The 20,871-nt window shown below is 45.0% G+C and overlaps 3 protein-coding genes across 3 annotated transcripts; all 3 read right to left on the bottom strand.

Annotated features, from left to right (window-relative positions):
- Positions 1-9: 9 nt before the first annotated feature.
- On the bottom strand, positions 10-4,640 carry thoc1 (THO complex 1). Its single transcript, XM_047027551.1, has 21 exons — positions 4,517-4,640; positions 4,054-4,127; positions 3,876-3,936; positions 3,684-3,753; positions 3,468-3,586; positions 3,338-3,386; positions 3,159-3,254; positions 2,974-3,056; positions 2,812-2,885; positions 2,584-2,692; positions 2,367-2,501; positions 2,145-2,245; positions 1,926-1,992; positions 1,759-1,809; positions 1,584-1,654; positions 1,342-1,437; positions 1,194-1,259; positions 1,002-1,085; positions 755-902; positions 549-633; positions 10-440 (listed from the first exon to the last, which is right to left on the bottom strand). The coding sequence occupies exons 1-21, from the start codon at positions 4,562-4,564 to the stop codon at positions 163-165; spliced, it is 1,965 nt and encodes a 654-aa protein (XP_046883507.1). The 5' UTR covers positions 4,565-4,640; the 3' UTR covers positions 10-162.
- A 3,271-nt stretch (positions 4,641-7,911) lies between these two features.
- On the bottom strand, positions 7,912-10,363 carry LOC124472612 (aquaporin-1-like). The gene is made up of 4 exons (XM_047027553.1): positions 9,282-10,363; positions 8,971-9,132; positions 8,504-8,584; positions 7,912-8,330 (listed from the first exon to the last, which is right to left on the bottom strand). Exons 1-4 carry the CDS (start codon positions 9,639-9,641, stop codon positions 8,136-8,138), a joined length of 798 nt encoding a protein of 265 aa, XP_046883509.1. The 5' UTR covers positions 9,642-10,363; the 3' UTR covers positions 7,912-8,135.
- Positions 10,364-15,562: 5,199 nt separating this feature from the next.
- On the bottom strand, positions 15,563-18,015 carry LOC124473118 (aquaporin-1-like). The gene is made up of 4 exons (XM_047028387.1): positions 17,549-18,015; positions 16,753-16,914; positions 16,442-16,522; positions 15,563-16,169 (listed from the first exon to the last, which is right to left on the bottom strand). Exons 1-4 carry the CDS (start codon positions 17,999-18,001, stop codon positions 15,987-15,989), a joined length of 879 nt encoding a protein of 292 aa, XP_046884343.1. The 5' UTR covers positions 18,002-18,015; the 3' UTR covers positions 15,563-15,986.
- Between the last annotated feature and the right edge of the window lie 2,856 nt (positions 18,016-20,871).

Raw genomic sequence — 20,871 nt, 5'->3', positions numbered from 1 at the left:
GAAGTCAAGTCTCTAAAAAAACATCTTTATTTGAAGAAAGGAAAACGATTAGTCCCTTGAGGTTGAACATACAAAAAGTGTCACTTTCTTTTTTTTTTTTTTTAACCTAAAGTGAGTGTACTGACATGGAGCCAATTAAAACAACGAAACAGCCTCAACAGTTCATGCCTCATTGAGGTTATCTGCCATCTGGGAGAAGCCAGCTGTGTTGAGGGCAGTGACCAGGTTCTCCACGGTGGCCTGGGGCCCCTCCCGATCCTGCCAGGCCACCAGCAGCAGCTTGGCCTGCATCTCCACGTCCTCGCTGTCTGTCTCGATCTCCCGCACCTCCACCGCCTTCATCTCTAGCTGGACCGCCAGGGCCTTCCACTGAGCCCCCAGCTTGGCTGCGATCTCATCCATCTGCTGGTTGGAAACCAGCTTGCTCTGCATGCTTGGGCCTGGGGACAACAGCAAACACGAATGGGTGACCGAGAAAATGACTGTGCTCTCATCTCTTGGCGTATCTAGACGCCTAGACGGCGTGTGGTGACGTTACTGGTACTTACTGTCGTTGCTCTCTTTGAGAAGGTTGTCTCCGTTGTCGTCGTCGTCCTCCTCCCCAGTCTTGATCTCCTCGGAGGGGAGGTCCTTCTGTGTGTGTGTGTGTGTGGGGGGGGGGGTGATGGGTAAATGATCAGTGTCATCGGTGCAAACATAAGTCAATTCTTGCCTGAGGTTAGGACTGGCTGTGCTCCCAGTGTGGGTCACTTACAGGGAGCTCCTTGGCCAGTTTGATGACCATGCTCTCCAGGTAGTCTGCGAGGCTCTTGAACTGCTGGTTGGTGGGCTGGAAGAAGTGCGGGCTCCTCCTGGACAGCAGGCGGAGAGCTCTCCAGCCGTAGTTGGAGTTCCTCACCACCCTGCGGAGAGCACACGGGGAGGGGGAGAAAGAACGACATCTCAGAGGGTCTGGTTGGCCATGGAGGACTTCCGTGACACTGTGACGGTGCTTGACGTACTTGTACTCTTCCTCCACCATGTTGACGGGGTCGGCTTGTTCGATGGCTTCCTCGAAGAACTCCTCCAGGGATGGCATAAACTCCCTGCAGGAAGGAGGGGCTCAATCACCGGTTCCTACACTCAAGGTCATCTTTGAATTCCTAGCAGGAGAATGGGGATCCCCAGTTTGTTTGACCAACAGGAACACTGACCTGCTGTCAGATTTGCAGGCCTCCATGTTGTCATGGTTGAGGTTCCACAGTCTGGTCAACTCATCGCTGGAAGATAAAAGGTTGTGAGATGTAGAGTCTTGGGTTGATGTGATCGGTCATCTAATCATACCGAGTACTGAATACGTACTTTCCCATGAAGACCTTCCGATCAGGGCCCTTTCCCAGAAAGTCCTCTGGAGCTTGCCGTTTCCTTGTGGGCCTCTTGGGTTTGTCTTCTGCTGGTCTATAGAGAGGGAGCTACAGGTGAGAGGGTGTCTGGGTGGGGGAGTGTGGAAGGAGGTGTGCCAGGACTTCCAGACTCACATCAAATCCAATCCTTTGTTTGGCCCATAAGGTACACTTGCGTTTGACAGATTTGGTTTGTCCTACCTTTCTTTAACAAAGCTTGGGCATCCCTCGTTTTTCCAAGAGTTCCAGTTCTCTTCCGTGTTCAGGATATGCTTACAAAAAAAGGAATATATCATTTAATATCAATGTTGTCTGAAATGCTATGACCTACATAGAAGTAAAACACATGGCTAGACATCTCTACGCAGACATTTACCTCAACCATTGTGGCAAATTTGTCTCCATCGGGTGGGATCTCTCTCAGGAGCTACGGGGAAACATCTTTTAGCTTCAATATTCTCTAAAAGTTGCAATCCATGATCCCTAACACACATGATGAGCATGTCAATATGAACAGTGTGCATTTCTGTGCCTGACGCTGACCTGGTAAACCAGTTTGGTGGTCTCCTCCATCCACGCAGACTGGTCATCATTCAAGGCACAGCCAGAGCTGCAGCAGGGCAACAAGTACAGACACCTGAAGTTTCCGGTGGCTTCTGACACATCCATTCAAGGCTGTGCCCCCGAAGAAGAGCCGCATGCCCAATCTTTACACGACAGAGGACATGGTACAGAGTAACCCGACCCCCCACAACGCCATACCTTTTAAATTTGACTTGGCCTTTCAGGTACTGGAAGAGGATGAGATACTGCAAGAGGATGTGCCTTCTGAAGTTGCTGTCGCTCAGCTGGAGGTCCATCAGCTGCAGAGAGAGGACACAGAGCTTCATAATGAACCCATGTGCATAGTATGGCTCGAGGTTCCTTTTTTTACTCGAGCCATGCACTGATTCACGACGGCCGAAACAGGGAGAGATGGTGCACCTTCTCACTGGTGAGGAACTTAGCAAAGTAGACGTGATCTCCGCCAGAGGTCCTGAGCTCCTCCAGCTTTCTCTTAGAGGCCTGCATGTCGTCTAGTTTGAAGCTCTTGAACACTGCCAACGTCTCGTCTGAATACTGAGAAAGGACACATCACTGAATTGCCTTGAAGGCCTTTTCTTTTCCGTATTCTTTTGAAGTCAATCTCTAGGAGGGTTACCTTGAGGAACGTCATCCACGAGAACTTGTCATAGCACTGCACAGGATTTCGGAAATAGTCCTGGAGGGTCCAGAACTTTCTGTAGAGGTTGTAGTCGATGGGAATGGAGCTGAAAGTGAAGAGTGTGTTACACATCAATAATTACATCAAAATGACATAGCAAAGTTTTTTTTGTCAGCCGACGTAATCTAACCAACATGACCTGCTGACTCAGCGATGTTGAGTTACCATGGCGCAGGGGCGTCCTCGTCTCCCATCTCCCCCTCCTCCACCTCCATGCCATCCTCCCTCTCCTCTGTGTGCTGTGAACACACAGGTAGACATGAGGGAACAGTGGTTCGCCGGAATACAAACAGCAGGCAGGTGTCCCAACACATGAGAGGCCCTCACCTTCTGCCCAAGAGTGCTCTCTTGTTCATTTTTGTTGAAGACTGTGATGTTGTCCAGGTTGAACTGGCTCTGCAAATTCAAACCTGAGACAAACACAGGGGGATCAACACATGAGGAAGTGTGAATGCAATCCCGTGATGACGAGAGGCCGTTTGTAGCGGCTGATATCTGCAAGCCACTCGCACCTGATTTCTCAGACAGGGGGAACAGGCGAGCCAGGAACAGCTGGATTCTCCCACAGAACACTGTGTTCTGAGACTTGGACAGTCTCCTCAGCAGATCTGCAGAGACAGAGGACGGTGTCAGAACGAGACTAAAAAGTCATCCGTGGTGATTTGAATCCTAAACTCAACTGCCTCCTTACCATTACACATCCTCAATAAGTAGTTCTTCCCGGCCGTATAGAAGGAGTTCTGAAAAACAATACCAAAATATTAAAATTGTGCTGGGGAAAGACGCACATGGTTCCAGACGTAGAACTTCCAGTTCCTTACCGATTTCCAGGTAGATACATTTTCTTCAACAAAGGAGAATATCTTATCACATTGGTCCAGAGGAAGGCAGTCCAACACATCTCCCAACAAGAGGAAAGGCGTAGTAGCCGAACAGATCCCTGGATAGGAGGTGGGGGAGCATCATTATCCAGCTCTCCTAGTTCACTACAGACCGTGTTTAGGAAGTGAGGTAGGCTAACTAGGTGAACTGCCTACCTTCCGTGACTCCATCAATGCTGAGATAGATGAGAGAAAGGAAGTCATCACAACTTGCTTTCTGTTCTACCTGTACAAAAAAAGGACAGGCACACAATATTTGAATGGGAATCAGAGGTTCTTACTTAGCCACTGTAAACACATTATACACTCAAACTACATCTTCATCACAGACTGTAGCAGAAGACTTACAATTTGCTCTTCCAACACACCCCTCAGAGCTTGGTCGAACGTGGTTTTCTTCTCTAACTCACTGTAGAGAAATAAAATCAGAGACAGGAAATATATTTTAAGAACTAATGTTAGCTAAGAAACGACGATGTGCACAGACAAAAGACACTTATGAACTGGCGTTTAGCTTCTTACTTACTTCCCAGTGATCTGGTTGAATGCGCTGATCAAAGGTTTGCTGTTTTTATTAGTCAGTGCACTTAGGGTCGAAGCCTAAATGAGTGAAACAAGAAAAAACACTATTAATATTAGCAAAACACTAGCGTAATTTACATAATAACACTGCCTGTACCCGGCAGTAAACGCCCTGGTAAGCTCTTAATGTTCAGCACGGTCTACTGTCCCCATGGACAGCTTTTGAGACATCTAGCTAAGTGCTGGTGAATTGCATCAATTGTTATCATTTTTTGTCTACCTGCTGCTTGCTCGAGTTAGTTCGTGCTAGCCTGCTTGTAACTAGGTGTTGTATGACTAGCTAGCCAGCTAACTAGCTACATTTTTCAGGAAATTGTATATATTAAAGTGTCTTTTTTTTAAACAACGTTCTTAGCTATAAGGTTCTTAACTTAATTAACATACAATTATAAAGTTACAATACTTACAGTAAATTTGTCTTTAGCATCGATGAAATTGAACAAGGACGGAGACATTTTTCCCCCTGTTACTGCTAGCTTGTAGCAGCCGCAACGCAGAACTGACCCTGGCCTGACTAGTATTGTACATCCGGGGGAAACGGAAAAGCAGATCAACAATTATATTCCAAAAGACAAAAAGTGCAAATTTATTGTAAAGGTCATAATCTAACGTTACTATACTTAGCAGACATCAACATGTTATCTTTTTGCTAGATATTTTGTAACTTGCAGGCGTGGGGTGTTCTCCATTTGTTTTGTAGGAAATGTTTAAGGACGCGAGGTGGCAGTATAAGCAAGCTACGAACTAGAGGCTCGCCTCCTGACCCGAGACCTAATACCGGGATCGAGCTCGGTTATTCTTACAGACAGAAATGCGGCCCGAGCCGCACTCTATTATGAACCAGTAAGGATGTGAATTAAGATACTATGATAGATATATATATATATAACAACAAAATTACAAGGTATTTTAGATGTAAGTAATTTGCTCGCACAAACGATGCAGAACGATTTTGAATCCCTCTTCTGTTTGCCTAATGTGAGCCCCCCCCCCCCCCCCTCAAGGATTTTGGTAGACCGACCTAAACGTTGACAAGTAATCTCACTCCAAACTTTTGATAAAACTTGAGAGCCCTGGTGTGTCTGTGTGTGTTTCCATATCCTTATATTTTGCATATGTCAGCATGCTAATGTTTTGTGTCTGTTAAATATTTACCAAAGAAGTACAAGAGGTAGTTGCATTCTTATACATATTATCTATCCCCATTTGCATTCAGCACACGTGAGGTGTTGAAAAGCTTAAATCAGCTCAAATGTTCACAGCATGGTGGTTTCTTGAGAGAATTCATTAGTATCCTGACACATGCAGAATGTTACTGAATGCCTTCTGTGTCCTCTCTTCCATCATAGGATGTTTTAATAGAACACTGGCTCCACGTCAGTCAGGCTGGCAAAGTCTCCTTAACATCTAAACGCCAACCCTTCTTTGCCATTCCTGAAGGCCAGGTCAATCTAATCTGCTTACAGGCTTGTTGCCATGCCTTCACAATTGTGCTGGCACCCAATAAAAGAGGGAAACACTGTTGTGTGTGTGTGAAAGAGAACACGCGAGTAAGTAAATAAGTTGTAGGTAAGTAAATAGGTAGGTACACAAATAAGAAAGTACAAAAGTAAGTAGGTAAGCAGGGCTTGCGAAAATGGCCCACAGGTTGTTGTCTCTATGGAATAGGCCAGCTCGTCTAGATGCTTATCTTTGTTTTTATTTTTATGCCCACCACACTAATACTTTACTCTACTGCATTGCTTATTTGTTGGCTAAAATTACACATGGTAGTTCTAGGGGCAATGTGCTTTGAAGTGGCTTGTGCACGAAGGGATCAAATATCTGTGCAATCAGTAGCCTATGTTCTTTCAGCACTAGAGTAACTAGCACAACTACTAGCATTCTGAGGTGTTAGAAAATACTGAGAATGAGGGTGATTCTGCTGTGTCAGTTGAAAAGGAAAGATGGTTAACTTGAATGTTGCACTTCAGTTGAGCACAACATGACTGTGAAATGTGGTCCAGGAGTGTCACTATCTGCCTGTTGTGAATAGCTGAGACAACATTTCATGCTTCAATAGTAAGGGTGTATGCAACAAAAAAAAAGACCACTTGACCCAGCAGTTTGTTGTGGCACCTCATTCTAACGTTGACTGCATGCATAGTTCTGCATTTGTCAAGATAACACTGCGCTATTTACTTTTTCTTCATTTCTAAACAGTTCTTTCCCTCCTTCCCCATCCTCTACCGTGGTTTTTGGGCCTAGGCCAATAACTGACGAAAAGCAGAAAGGGAGTGAACATGGTAAGTTTCTCTGTGGTTACAGATAAGGGTTCAACATTGCTCACAACTAGGAATTTGAAGGTGGGTTAGGGGTTAGAGGTTGTGGGGTGTGGATGGGGGGTGCCATTCTGTTCAAACTCCCACTTAGTTGAACTAAAACATTTGGATAAACATTTATCTACGGTATCCAGAGACCAGAAATTCGTTGAATTGCCGTTCTGATTAAATTTACAGTACATACTTGAGTAGACATAATACAGAAGCAGGTTTTGCCATATATGAAATTCAAAATGCCAAGTAGAATCCGATTTGTTGAAAAAATTGGCATCCCAATGATGTGTATCTTATCATTTTACATTTTAGTCATTTAGCAGACACTCCTATCCAGAGCGACTTACAGTAAGTACAGGGACATTCTCCCCAAGGCAAGTAGGGTGAAGTACCTTGCCCAAGGACACAATGTCATTTGGCACAGCCAGGAATCGAACCAACAGCCTTCTGATTAATAGCCCGATTCCCTAACTGCTCAGCCATCTGAAAAAATGTATTTGATGGAAGAAATTCAGAATCAAACAATTGGACAGGGACACAAGTTGTGTTCATGCTGTTTAGGGACGACTTAGTAACAATAGCCAGGCTTGCCCTTAGAAGTTGAACATTTACTAAATTTGAAGGATCGAAAAATATGCACCTTTTATGCAATTTCTATGCTCATTTAGTGAGACTGGGATGTGTCAATTTTAAATATATTCCTGCAATTATGGTTCACATGAACATGTTCACATTGAACCCATTATTTGCTATGACATTGGCATAATTAACTTCAACTTTAGCATTCATTTCCAAACGGATGTGGAATACATTAAAAACCAAGTTGCAAAAATGTGTATAGACCTTGTTTGCTCCATCTTCCGGTGGGGTTACGACATCAATTGGGGTGAAAACATTTTAGGTTAATGATCATCTCACACAAAGCAGAATAATAAGTTTGTCTTAATAGAACCGTCAATGAGGGTATGTTCATTCATGCAGAGAGGCTTTCCTGCCCCCGGTGGGTGGGTCAGCCAAGAATAACTCACAAATATTTTCTGGAGGGCTTACTGTACTATACTATCTCCGTTCAGATTAGGCTTGGTGGTTACTCAATGATTAGCACAGGGTGGAGGGTCCATTAAACATCCATAAAAGAGCACATGAGGCGGACTGTGTGTACTACTGTTGGAAGAACATTGCTTGTGACACTGCCAAGGAGGAAACGTCCACTTGATTAATTACAGTGGGGTGTTCTTTTAGGTCGAAAATGTAGTTTTGTAATGCCCCATTATCATTTATATTCTTGTGATGTTTGATCATTGTTATGCTGGACTGCCTTCAGACTCCTTGAATGACCTACAGTTTGTAATGCACATGAGACCTTTTCAAGGATAACACAGATTCATAACAGTTAAACAGGTCAATTATGGATACTGCTGGGGCGTTGTCTTACACTGGGAGTGTTTGGGGCTGTGACTTGAGGTTATTGCAGATTGCAAAGTGAGTAAATGAAAAACACACTCTTTATTCAGACAATTTTCTTCAATTCTTCATAACAGTGGGACCCAAATGAAGGACCCAAAATATCACAGGCATGTAACGCTTGACAAAATAGCTCAATAAAAAAACAAGCACGGCAGAGATAGACAGTGAGCGCACATTCATATTCCATCCCTGCGATAAGTAGAACATCTACAGCAGATCAGATGACAAGACCAAATACAGACCCTCAGTGTCGGGGCCACTGACTGGGTACTGGGCTGCTGCTGCCATCCACAGAAACGTCGGGGGCAGCAGTCTCCACTTCCTCACCGCTGGACAGGACGTTCCAGCGGTTGCTGAAGTTATCACTTCGAGGATAAAAGAGGAAGTCGTAGAGAAGAGATGCCGCTATGCCTCCACACATGGGCCCCAGCCAGTACACCTAATGTGAGAGCAGAAATATTGGCAATATTCCTTTATCAGAATGTAGGAGGGGACAGTAGTGATAGACAAGTATTGTCTTTTACACAAAGAAACCATTGATAGTAGAAGTACGATGGTTATCATGATAACATGATCAAGTCAAAACACAAAATAGTGAAAAGTTTATTTTACCCAATGATTGTCAAAATACTCCATAATCAACGCTGGCCCAAAGGATCTTGCTGGGTTTATTCCACAGCCAGTGAAACTAATCTGTGGATAAGAAGTCACAACTGTGTCAGCCATTGCAATTAAGCGTTATATCGACATCACAACATGATTTCTTTACCATGTAAGAAAGGATGGATCTTCAGAACATTATGCTCTGTCCTAGCCTGAGAAAGCTTAGTGTGAAAAGATAACTGTCTTGTTTGACTTCCAACATTACTTGTTGGAACAGTACTTCTCTTTTCAAAAACAGATGTAATTCATGTCATATATTATCAAGATTCCATCTACCCTGATGTTAGCACTTGTATGTTACTGTATATACTGTATCATTCAAAAGTCCACTTAAGCAGAGGGTTTTACAGCTTGTCCTCAAGTCTGTTTATAGTCAACTCTAGTGTCAAGATGAATGTGTTTTTAACTTCACTTACAGCCGCGAGATGCCCTAGACCCACAGACAGGCCGATCGCCAGGGGTGCAGACCCAGTGACATCGTTACGCCTTTTATCAGTGACAGCAATGACACACAGGACCAGTTGGAGTGTGGCTAGGAATTCTATGGCAAAACCTTTGCCTGCACTGATGTTGTTTAGCTGAGAGAGACAGGAGACAGTTTTCAAAATGATTGGATCAAAGTACCTCTTTATTCAATGTTGCTTAAAACAGAGTCCTAATTGTTCCATCTTCCAAACACACTTCAGATAACTTAATTACATAACCAGAACAAGGTAAAAACACTTACCGAATTGACCCCTAGTGATGAATTTGGGTCGATACCATATATAATAGCACTAGCTATGATGGCACCCAGCATCTGTGCGAGAATGTAGAGCGCTGCTCTGAGGAAACTGATCTGACAACTGACCAGCAGGCCCAGAGTGATTGCAGGGTTCAGGTGGGCTCCACTGATGTGTCCCAGACTCTGGGCCAGGGTGGCGATGGCCAGTCCAAACGCTAAGGCCACCTTTACCTCCTGGTCTGGGTTTGAGGCATTTTTGTTCCCTATGGCTGAAGAAATGCCAATGAAAATAAAAAGGATCATGCCAACCAACTCTGCCATAACTGCCCGCCAAAACAACCAACTTTTGAATTCTGCCATCATTCCAGAGTGTCGTCTTTGACATTAACATTACCAAGCAGAGCTGGTCAAGTAGAATTTATACACTTTCACCCTGCAGCAACAGTGGGAGGAGGCTGACAGAAAAAGCAAGATGGGGAAAAAAAAAAAAACACGCCTTGACACTGTCACCCTGTGGTGTCATGTAATACAATGTTTGCATGTACTGCAATTAGAATTTATGTGTTTTAATAGTGGTTTACCTGTAAGCTGCTTTGTTCATTGTTAAGGAACATCCTGAGACAAGCTTACAATTTGCAGAAAAGGAGTTGGGGAAGGGTGGGTATCTTTTACAGGCTTCTATCTGAGATTCTTGATACAATGGAGATGAGTTTGATCAGGGAGGGAAATCCGGAGACAGGAAGTCTGGGTGATTTAAGGGTTAATACGTTTTTGGAAACATGTTTAAGAGAAGATGCTGGATTACCCTTTCCTGATAAGACATCCATTGTGGAGAAGAATGTGTTCAACAATTTTACTGATTGATTGTTGTTTAGAGAGACCAGATGCTTGACAAATTCCAAGGTACTCCTTTAAATATCGAAGCTGAAGATGGCCAGGGGATTAGAGACGCTGTTTGGGCGTGCGCTACTTCGGATCATCTGATTCATGGACAGGTGGTTTTGTGTTATTGTCTTATGTTTGTGTGTCGATGATGGTTGCGTTGCTATAGATTATGGAAGCAAATCGTGACCAAAATTCAAATGAAAATGCATTTCCAGAAATGCATTTTCATTTTAAGAATGTGGCTGCATTATTTGACTCATAAATCAAATTAGTATTCAATCATCCTATTTGCATTTTCATTTTCTTCTTTAAGACTGCTCATTCTTTCCCTTAATTAAAATGAAAACGAAAAAGACATTTGAAATTTAATTTTCAAAATATGCCCCAGCAAATAGATACCAAAATTCAATTTGAAATGTAAAATTTGAAAATGAAAATGCATTTCCAGAAATGCATTTTCATTTTAAGAACGTGGCTGCAAAATCGTGACCACAATTCAAATTCAAATGCATTTCCAGAAATGCATTTTCATTTTCAAGAACGTGGCTGCAAAATCGTGACCACAATTCAAATTCAAATGCATTTCCAGAAATGCATTTTCATTTTAAGAACGTGGCTGCAAAATCGTGACCACAATTCAAATTCAAATGTATTTCCAGAAATGCATTTTCATTTTAAGAATGTGGCTGCATTATTTGACTCATAAATCAAATTAGTACTGATTAGTACTGAGCGGACATTGCATTTTCATTTTCATGTTCTGCCCGCAAAGAACTGCCCATAATTCGAAAACGAAAATGCATTCTGAGCGGCGCAGTTGAGTGACGTCAGTAGCCGCTCTTCTTCAGCTCCCTGCTGACCGAGCTACCCATCTTGTTCGGTAGGGGGCGGTGTGCACATACGCATTGCATTACATGGCAAATGTGCCGGGAAATTGATTGAATTGCCGGGTCTTTAGAGGACGCATCACAGATCATGGCGCTCCCTCAAATTGTGCAGACACTGATAGAATTAGCTGAGCTGGTAGAAACTAATAATATATCTGAGTCTGATGCCCGTGACCGAGTACAAGTCACAGAGAGCTTGGCTGCATACTCTGCCGTCACAGACGTACACATTAATGAGGTTGCCATAGTAAACCTCTCTTCAGTCCTGGAACGGCTGGATGCTGTGGAGCCTCAAATGGGACGGGGACGACCAACCATCCACATCCCGTTCGAGTCCATCGAAAACTATTTATTAAATGGTCTACTTTTTCCTGTGAAAGCAAGCTGTTTCACCTTTGGCCTGGTTCAGACAAAATCTGAATTTCCGCAATCTGAATTTGAATTTCCGCAATCTGAATTTCAAGAATCTGAATTCCTGCAATCTGAATTTTAGAATGTTTTATTTTTGGATCAAAATAATTCAGTTGTGTTAAATTTGGCATACAAATAATTCAGATATTATATATTCAACAGCAATATATTTCAGTTTTATGAAATTCGACACACAAAAATTTCAGATCTTTCATATTCAAATTCAGATACTTTTGTCAGCTTTCTAGCTCCATAAATCCGTTGCTTTGCATCCTCCGACGGATGGTCTGGTGGCCGACAACAGCTCCGCTATGTCCTTTATTTTTAAACCATTTAATAAATAGTTTTAGATGGACTCGAACGGGATGTGGATGGTTGGTCGTCCCAGTCCCATTTGAGGCTCCACAGCATCCAGCCGTTCCAGGACTGAAGAGAGGTTTACTATGGCAACCTCATTAATGTGTACGTCTGTGACGGCAGAGTATGCAGCCAAGCTCTCTGTGACTTGTACTCGGTCACGGGCATCAGACTCAGATATATTATTAGTTTCTACCAGCTCAGCTAATTCTATCAGTGTCTGCACAATTTGAGGGAGCGCCATGATCTGTGATGCGTCCTCTAAAGACCCGGCAATTCAATCAATTTCCCGGCACATTTGCCATGTAATGCAATGCGTATGTGCACACCGCCCCCTACCGAACAAGATGGGTAGCTCGGTCAGCAGGGAGCTGAAGAAGAGCGGCTACTGACGTCACTCAACTGCGCCGCTCAGAATGCATTTTCGTTTTCGAATTATGGGCAGTTCTTTGCGGGCAGAACATGAAAATGAAAATGCAATGTCCGCTCAGTACTAATCAGTACTAATTTGATTTATGAGTCAAATAATGCAGCCACATTCTTAAAATGAAAATGCATTTCTGGAAATACATTTGAATTTGAATTGTGGTCACGATTTTGCAGCCACGTTCTTAAAATGAAAATGCATTTCTGGAAATGCATTTGAATTTGAATTGTGGTCACGATTTTGCAGCCACGTTCTTGAAAATGAAAATGCATTTCTGGAAATGCATTTGAATTTGAATTGTGGTCACGATTTTGCAGCCACGTTCTTAAAATGAAAATGCATTTCTGGAAATGCATTTTCATTTTCAAATTTTACATTTCAAATTGAATTTTGGTATCTATTTGCTGGGGCATATTTTGAAAATTAAATTTCAAATGTCTTTTTCGTTTTCATTTTAATTAAGGGAAAGAATGAGCAGTCTTAAAGAAGAAAATGAAAATGCAAATAGGATGATTGAATACTAATTTGATTTATGAGTCAAATAATGCAGCCACATTCTTAAAATGAAAATGCATTTCTGGAAATGCATTTTCATTTGAATTTTGGTCACGATTTGCTTCCATAATAGATTGGTTTACGTTGTTATATTATTATGTACTTAAAATAAACATTAACTTTATCATTCTTAAGAACTCAGTTTCATATATCTATAACCCCTTTAACCACGAACCCTCTGATTATTGAGACCAAAGTAAGCCTGCTCTAACGTTCTTACTGTTGTTTCCATCTGCTATGGTACAGCTGCTGTGGGTTTATCTGCATCTCATTCCACTCAACCCTGTGAGTTGGTGCCCCAAGGTCCCATATGCACGTATGACTTTATACGGCAATAAATCAATCAACAGGTGAGGAGAGAAAACCTGTTTTCCACAGGTCTTATAGCATATAATAAAATGTCTGTAGTATGAGGCCATACTTAACTTTGTGGGGCTTGAAATAAATAGTATAAGGATGAGGTGGCGGTGGATGTTCAGATAACAATATAATATGGCATCAACCATGTTAGAGTAACAAGCTGTGGTATGAGGTGGTTCTTGACCTGGTGAGTGCATAAGGAAAGGAGGCTTATCAAGAAAGAAGGTAAGGGGGAGGCAGTGAGAGAAGAACAGAAATAGGATAGAGGAACAGGACAAACAGTTACTCGAGTTCACCACATTTTGTTACATCCCTTTTCTCTTTTGTTGTTCAGTCTCATTCTGTTCCAAAACACTTTACCCAAGGGTGCCCTTGACGTCACTTCAACATCAAAAGAGGCTATGACACACAGAACCACCTGAAGCGTGAGCAGAAGCTTGATGGAAAAACCTTGACTTGCGTTGATTCCAGTCAGCTGGGTAAGGGAACAGGAAAGGATTTTCTTGACTCAAACCTGGTGGAAAGTACAATGAAATTAGCATGTATCAAAGGATGGACGAAACAGAGGGAGCTACAAGATAAGGCGCTGCCGTGCAGCCTCTGTAAGGGCTGCCAAGTAGCGATAGCTTATTGTGCAGGCCAAATTCGGAAGAAACACCTTTCAGAAGCTGCTCATGGCAGGTTGATGAATGGACCTACTGATTGGCTACATTGCAGATTACCCTTTAGCAAGTCTAGGTTGGCTGTGTAACAGCAAAAGGAAATGATTTCCATTCAATTTTGACCTTCATATCAAGAGACGGCGAACATCGTACAACACGTAGGATCAGCCCAGAAAAATGCACAGCAGACGTTTTACAGGGAACTGTACTTAAAGTAATTTCCCAAATGTCACTCAGACACATGGACCGCATGGCCCATATTCAGTTAGAAACGACTCAAAGCTGCAGTCACATGCACACCCTTACCTTGTTATCCCAAGTGAATGTGTTGTGTCAGGCCATTCACAAGGCCACTCGCCAGAAACGCCTCCAGCCTATGTACTGGGACACAGAACACAGCTTTTAAGACGCTGCGCTGACAGCTGACCAACAGACCTGGGTAGCACAGGGTTCAGCTGGGCTCCATTGCGATGCCCCTGGTCAGCAAGGCCATGGCCTCCTGGTCTGGTCTGCTGTTGTTCTCATGTCCAGCGGCCTCCAGCAAGCAGATGAGGACAAATAAGATCACGTTCAGCAACTCGGCCAGGAACGTCCTCCAAAACGAGCAGGTTGGGATTTCTGCCACCACGATCTGCCTTGTACAAAGAGCAAATTAGGAGCTAGATCACTCACAACCAGGTTTGAGGCAGATAACATGCAGTAATGTAACTGTTTGGCTAGGACTAGACTGTGAACCACAAGTACCCCCCTTCAGGGCCGGTCCTTCCTATAGGCGACATAGGCAGCCGCAAAGAAAGAGGCAAAAAGAGGGGGGCGGCATTTTCCGAAGTGCATCCATTAATGAACCCTCCCGCACTACCAGCAAAGGGCGCCAACCGGGCCACGTCATATGTCCGTGTTGTGGGTTGGGGGGGGCGGCACCCCGATTTGCGCTCCCGGGGGGGGGGGGGGGGGGGTGCTGGTGATAAATCTAGCATAGGGCGCCAAATGTGCTAGGACTGGTACTGCCCCCCTTTCCTCACCTCTCAACTCAGCCCCACCCAACATTGCTCATCTACAGCTAAACTTCAGGCACTGCCAGGCCCTGGAGAACCTCAGTGGAAGTCCATCCATTGAAATGAACCCTCCCGCTGTCCTTGAGTTTCAAATGCACTACCAGCAGAGGGCGCCAACCGCAGGGGTGGGGAGTTGGGGGGTGGGGGGGCGGTGTAGGTAAACCTTGCCTAGGGCACCAAATGTGCTAGGACCGGCACTGACTGTACACATATATTTAATGGTCCCATTCAGAATAAGCAGTTTAAAGAATCATATAATTACATTGACTATTGGGTGGCAATCTCTACAATCTTTGCAGTTCATTAGGGTTAGGGTTAGGGTTAGCATTATGTTTGCAATACTTGTTGCTAAATACAACTCATGCATGTTTCAAAATTCGTAAAATATGATACAGCATAATCAATAATAAATCAAATGTATTTGTATAGCCCTTTTTACACGCAAGCATGTCACAGAGAGCTTCACATACGCCCATGGAATTGCCCCTCAACCAACCTAAACCCTCAAGGAAGACAAGGAAAAAACTCCCAGAAAAACTCCCAACAGGAGAAAAAATTGAAGAAACCTTGGGGGGAGCAATTCAGAGAGGGATCCCCTCCTAATAGGGAATAAAATATGTGAAGTGAGAAGTGTTGGAGTTAGATTTTTGAAAATGATTAAAGAACTAAAAATTAGAGGCAAGTGTTAACAACTGGTGTTTTATTTACTTACAAAAGTGAAAGACAATTCAGGAGTGCACACACAATACATGAAAAATAAAAAGTAATACAGAAACAAATGTATAGAAATATGCTTACAAAAACTCTACATAGAATACTGATAAGGGAATTCGTTTTTATACATAGTCTGTCTCTCTTAGGACTCTCAAAAACTGAAGTGCATGTTCAAATGAATAGTTTGGGAACAAATAGTTGGTAGTAAACAAATGTGTTGTGTTTAACTAACGACCCTTCCCTAGGAAAAATTGGCCCTTCCCTATGACAACATTATTTATCAGCAATTTGAAATAATACAAAATTCTGTCATAGTAAAGGGCATTTTAAACTCTTTATATGAGCATATATAAGTATATCAAAGTACTATACACTATATGACGCTGGTTTCAAGACTACTTTGTTGGAGACATCTCTACGGCGGTTGTGTCATCAGCTCCATTGACATCGTAGTCCCCCACAGGGCCACTGACCAGGATCTTAATGCGCTCAGGGAAGTCATCAAATTTGGGGTACAACAGGAAGTCGTAGATGAGAGCGGCAGCCACACCTCCACACATTGGCCCCACCCAGTACACCTGCAACAGGCCAGTACCTCAGGTCAGTACACCACGGTTACACTGGACTAAAGGGACTAACATGATGAGCTCAACCACACGACAACATGTACTCTCACAGCATCGTTTTCTACTAGCTCATCCTTAAACAATAGACATACTGTTGCTCATTAACTTCTATTCTTCGTATTTAACAGACTTGGAGATAGAAGAAGATATTGAGCTGTCTGGCTATGGCTTTAAGGTCACACGCACTAAGCCCAGGAATGTGTCAATGCAGCACAATGACTTACCCAGTGGTTTGAGAAATCATTCATGATCAGTGCTGGGCCGAAGGAGCGAGCAGGGTTGATGCCGCAGCCTGTGTAGCTGATCTGTAAATATCAACAATCACAACAACATGAAGAGATAGGATCTCTAACTTCAAAAAAATCTACCTATTAATCGTTTTTACCTTTGTGATTAAAATGCAATGTTATTAGATGAGCAACAACCCTGAAACACGTTTTTTGTCTCTCTCAGGTGTTGCTCCTGTGTATATCATGTCTTAAAAATAAGATGCATGGTCTAAACAGATACCGTGACTGACTCTTAAGTAACTTACAGCTGCCAAGTGTCCCAAACAGACTGAGAGGCCAATGGCCAGGGGAGCAGACCCTGTGACATCACGTCGTCTTTTATCAGTGACTGCAATGACACATAGGACCAGCTGGAAGGTAGCCAGGAGCTCAATGCCCACGCCTTGTCCTGGAGTGACACCATTGAGCTGCAAGACAGAGGAGAGAAGTCAAAAATAAACAGTTTGTCCAAGCGCCAAACAGTTGGTCAAGCTCATTTGTCATTTGATCAATTTTGCAGGCTGTTGAAATATTTGTTTTACAATGGCAGGAAACCCCCAAAAGACATTGACAAACTCAACATTTACATTTTAGGATTTGAAAGACTACAGCAATATATGCAATGGTAATAGCATTGCATTACATCATTTTAAAAGAATACAGCAATAGATGTGATGAAATGTTGAGAGAGCCAGTTCATTGTACTCAGTCTACTTTACACAGGTTTGTTGTACCATTGAGCAATTCAACAGCAGGTGCATGCGTATCATCACACTGTTTTCTTATCAAACTTTTGCAGCTGGTGCAGCATAACGTAATCATTTGCTATTTCAGTAAGTCTAAATGTATTGAACAAGTTTACATTCACATTTACAGTGTCTTTGCACACATAAAAAAAACACATGCAACCTGTTGTAGCTGAAACTACATGGCTATAACAAAGTTCACAAACTTTTTTTCATTTGCACTCAACATTTTCTGGACAGATCAGCCTCTTATTTGACTCAACACTACACACCTCCTCCACAAATTTGAATACATTAATTTCAAAGTGCTACTTACTGCGTTTACTCCCAGTGTGTGTGTGCCGTCTGGCCGTGTTCCAAACACAATGCCACTAGCCAGGGCAGACCCCAGCATCTGGGCCACGATGTACATGACGGCCTTGAAGACACTGATCTGACAGCTGGCCAGCATGCCCAGGGTAACAGCAGGGTTCAGGTGGGCTCCACTGATGTGTCCCAGACTCTGGGCCAGGGTGGCGATGGCCAATCCAAAAGCCAGAGAAACCTTTACCTCCTGGTCTGGTTTAGTGTTATTGGGGTTCCCGATGGCTGTGGAGATGCTGAGGTATATGAAGAGGGTCATCCCGACAAGCTCGGCCAGCACGGCCCTCCAGAATGCCTTGCTCTTGAATTCTCTCATGGTGGGTTTGCAGGCTGCTTTGGCTGGGCTGGGGGCCTGTGGTGGTCCAGTGTAATGTGTGTACTCACAAACAACAGCAACAGGCTGCATTTATAAGGCTGAGACTGATAATAGAAGGAGGCGGGTTTTAAAGAAAAAAGTGAAAAGGGAAGGGCATGCTGAATTAATGAGAAATCCAAAAGGCTTTTTCTTCCCTCTCCCTCCCTCTGCTTGGTCTGTCCCTCTCTACAACCCCCCCCCCAGCCTCCCCCCCCCCAGCCTCCCCCCCCCCCCCCCCAGCCTCCCCCCCCCCCCCCCCCACCTCCACCACCAGACGCCCCTCTCCCCTGTCCTGCTCTTGTTTCCTTTTTCCTTTCCTTTCCTCCCTCTACACTTTTACTTCTCTCTGCTCTTTTGGACTTCTGTCAGTGGCCATGGAGACTAGTAACTTTGTCTTGGGATGACGTGTTTCCATCCTATCTACAAAGGGAGAAGCGTTTTTACCTTGTTTAGCACTCTTGAAGTTGATGGAAGGTCAGCCGATTGATTTGCCATATTTTGGGACACTTAATACATTTCGAAACATGTCAACCTCAACATCAACCTTACTTAGAGCCCCACCATGCTCAGAAAGGCATCTCCATGAGTTTGTCTGTCTGTGTCAGACCTCTCAGTCAAAGACCATTGAGCATATTTTAAAATTCCCATGTGAGACAGATGGAGGTGAGGGATGCCGTCAAGCTGAAGAAGGAGGCCTATCGGACTTTATTGGCTGGTAGGACTCCAGAGGCAGCTGATGTGTACCGGCAGGCCAAGCGGAACGCGGCTTTGGCGGTCGCGGAGGCAAAAACCCGGGCATGGGAGGAGTTCGGCGAGGCCATGGAGAATGACTTCCGAACGGCTTCAAAAAGGTTCTGGACCACCATCCGGCGGCTCAGGAGGGGGAAGCAGTGCTCTGTCAACACTGTATACGGTGGGGATGGTGCGCTGCTGACCTCGACGGGGGACGTCCTGGATCGGTGGAAGGAATACTTCGAAGACCTCCTTAATTCCACCAACACGCTTTCCGACGTGGAGGCAGAGTCTGGGGACATCGGGGGGGGCCCTTCTATCTCTGGGGCTGAGGTCGCCGAGGTGGTTGAAAAGCTCCGCGGTGGCAGGGCCCCTGGGGTGGATGAGGTCCGCCCGGAGTTCCTTAAGGCTCTGGATGTTGTAGGGCTGTCTTGGTTGACACGACTCTGCAACATCGCGTGGACATCGGGGACAGTGCCTCTGGACTGGCAGACCGGGGTGGTGGTTCCCCTCTTTAAAAAGGGGGACCGGAGGGTGTGCTCCAACTTTAGGGGGATCACACTCCTCAGCCTCCCTGGGAAAGTCTATTCAGGGGTCCTGGAGAGGAGGGTCCGTCGGATTGTCGAACCTCGGATTCAGGAGGAGCAATGTGGTTTTCGTTCTGGCCGTGGAACAGTGGACCAGCTTTATACCCTCCGCGGAGTCCTGGAGGGTACATGGGAGTTCGCCCAACCAGTCTACACATGTTTTGTGGATTTGGAAAAGGCGTTCGACCGTGTCCCTCGGGGGCTCATGTGGGGGGTGCTCCGAGAGTACGGGGTACCGGATTTCCTGATCGGGGCTGTCCGGTCCCTGTACGACCGGTGCCAGAGTTTGGTCCGCATTGCCGGTAGTAAGTCGAACTTGTTTCCGGTGAGGGTTGGACTCCGCCAGGGCTGCCCTATGTCACCGATTCTGTTCATTACCTATATGGACAGAATTTCTAGGCGCAGCCAGGGTGTTGAGGGGGTCCGGTTTGGTGACCTCAGGATCGGGTCGCTGCTTTTTGCGGATGATGTGGTCCTGTTGGCTTCATCGGGCCGTGACCTTCAGCTCTCACTGGAGCGGTTCGCAACCGAATGTGAAGCGGCTGGGATGCGAATCAGCACCTCCAAATCTGAGGCCATGGTAATCGACCGGAAAAGGGTGGAGTGCCATCTCCGGGTCGGGGAGGAGATCCTGAACCAAGCGGAGGAGTTCAAGTATCTCGGGGTCTTGTTCACGAGTGAGGGAAGAATGGAGCGCGAGGTCGACAGGCGGATCGGTGCGGCGTCCGCAGTGATGCGGGCTCTGCATCGGTCCGTCGTGGTGAAGAAGGAGCTGAGTCGAAAGGCGAAGCTCTCTATTTACCAGTCGATCTACGTTCCTACCCTCACCTATGGTCACGAACTATGGGTAGTGACCGAAAGAACGAGATCGCGAATACAAGCGGCCGAAATGAGCTTTCTCCGTAGGGTGTCCGGGCTCTCCCTTAGAGATAGGGTGAGAAGCTCGGTCATCCGGGAGGGGCTCAGAGTAGAACCGCTGCTCCTCCGCGTCGAGAGGAGCCAGCTGAGGTGGCTCGGGCATCTGATTAGGATGCCTCCTGGACGCCTCCCTGGTGAGGTGTTCCGGGCACGTCCCACTGGGAAGAGGCCCCGGGGAAGACCCAGGACACGCTGGAGGGACTATGTCTCTCAGCTGGCCTGGGAACGCCTTGGGGTCCCCCAGGAAGAGCTGGCGGAAGTGGCCGGGGGGAGGGAAGTCTGGGCCTCCCTGCTTAGGTCGCTGCCCCCGCGACCCGATCCCCGGACAAGCGGCAGATGACGACGACGACGACGACATGTGAGACAGATGGAAGACAACAATGACTACACATAAGATTATTTCTGGAGGCCAAATAACATCTGAGAATTGCTTTATCTTTGCTACTTATTCTGAACAGGGTGAGCATAGACCCAAAATCTCCTTTCCTCTGGGACACAAATGGAAGGGGTACTATGACTATTTTCTTCACAGAGGTCATCCTTCGATTGTCTTCAGTCTGGTTAAATGCCCGTCTTTTGCTAGTCTTGGTTAGACGGAAAGCATGAATGGAGGGAAAAGAACGTGGAGGGTGGAAAAGAACTGAAACGACTTGTGGTTAATGTTAACAGGGCATGAAGTAATAC

This window comes from Hypomesus transpacificus, chromosome 10, assembly GCF_021917145.1.
Source record: "Hypomesus transpacificus isolate Combined female chromosome 10, fHypTra1, whole genome shotgun sequence".
In the NCBI taxonomy this organism is placed as follows: Eukaryota; Metazoa; Chordata; class Actinopteri; order Osmeriformes; family Osmeridae; genus Hypomesus; species Hypomesus transpacificus.
Note: the sequence above shows the minus strand (reverse complement) of the source record. Positions and strands in the feature narration are given on the sequence as shown.

Excerpts from the sequence above, each read along its gene's own strand:
- thoc1 (XM_047027551.1), bottom strand. The coding sequence starts at position 4,564 with ATGTCTCCGTCCTTGTTCAATTTCATCGATGCTAAAGACAAATTTACT. Across the intron at positions 2,502-2,583 it reads CGTGGATGACGTTCCTCAAG|TATTCAGACGAGACGTTGGC; the intron begins GTAACCCTCCTA and ends GTCCTTTCTCAG. Across the intron at positions 903-1,001 it reads ATGGTGGAGGAAGAGTACAA|GGTGGTGAGGAACTCCAACT; the intron begins GTACGTCAAGCA and ends TGCTCTCCGCAG.
- LOC124472612 (XM_047027553.1), bottom strand. The coding sequence starts at position 9,641 with ATGATGGCAGAATTCAAAAGTTGGTTGTTTTGGCGGGCAGTTATGGCA. Across the intron at positions 8,585-8,970 it reads GTCTAGGGCATCTCGCGGCT|ATTAGTTTCACTGGCTGTGG; the intron begins GTAAGTGAAGTT and ends TCTTATCCACAG. Across the intron at positions 8,331-8,503 it reads AGTATTTTGACAATCATTGG|GTGTACTGGCTGGGGCCCAT; the intron begins GTAAAATAAACT and ends CTCTCACATTAG.
- LOC124473118 (XM_047028387.1), bottom strand. The coding sequence starts at position 18,001 with ATGCAGCCTGTTGCTGTTGTTTGTGAGTACACACATTACACTGGACCA. Across the intron at positions 16,523-16,752 it reads GTTTGGGACACTTGGCAGCT|ATCAGCTACACAGGCTGCGG; the intron begins GTAAGTTACTTA and ends TGATATTTACAG. Across the intron at positions 16,170-16,441 it reads ATGATTTCTCAAACCACTGG|GTGTACTGGGTGGGGCCAAT; the intron begins GTAAGTCATTGT and ends GGCCTGTTGCAG.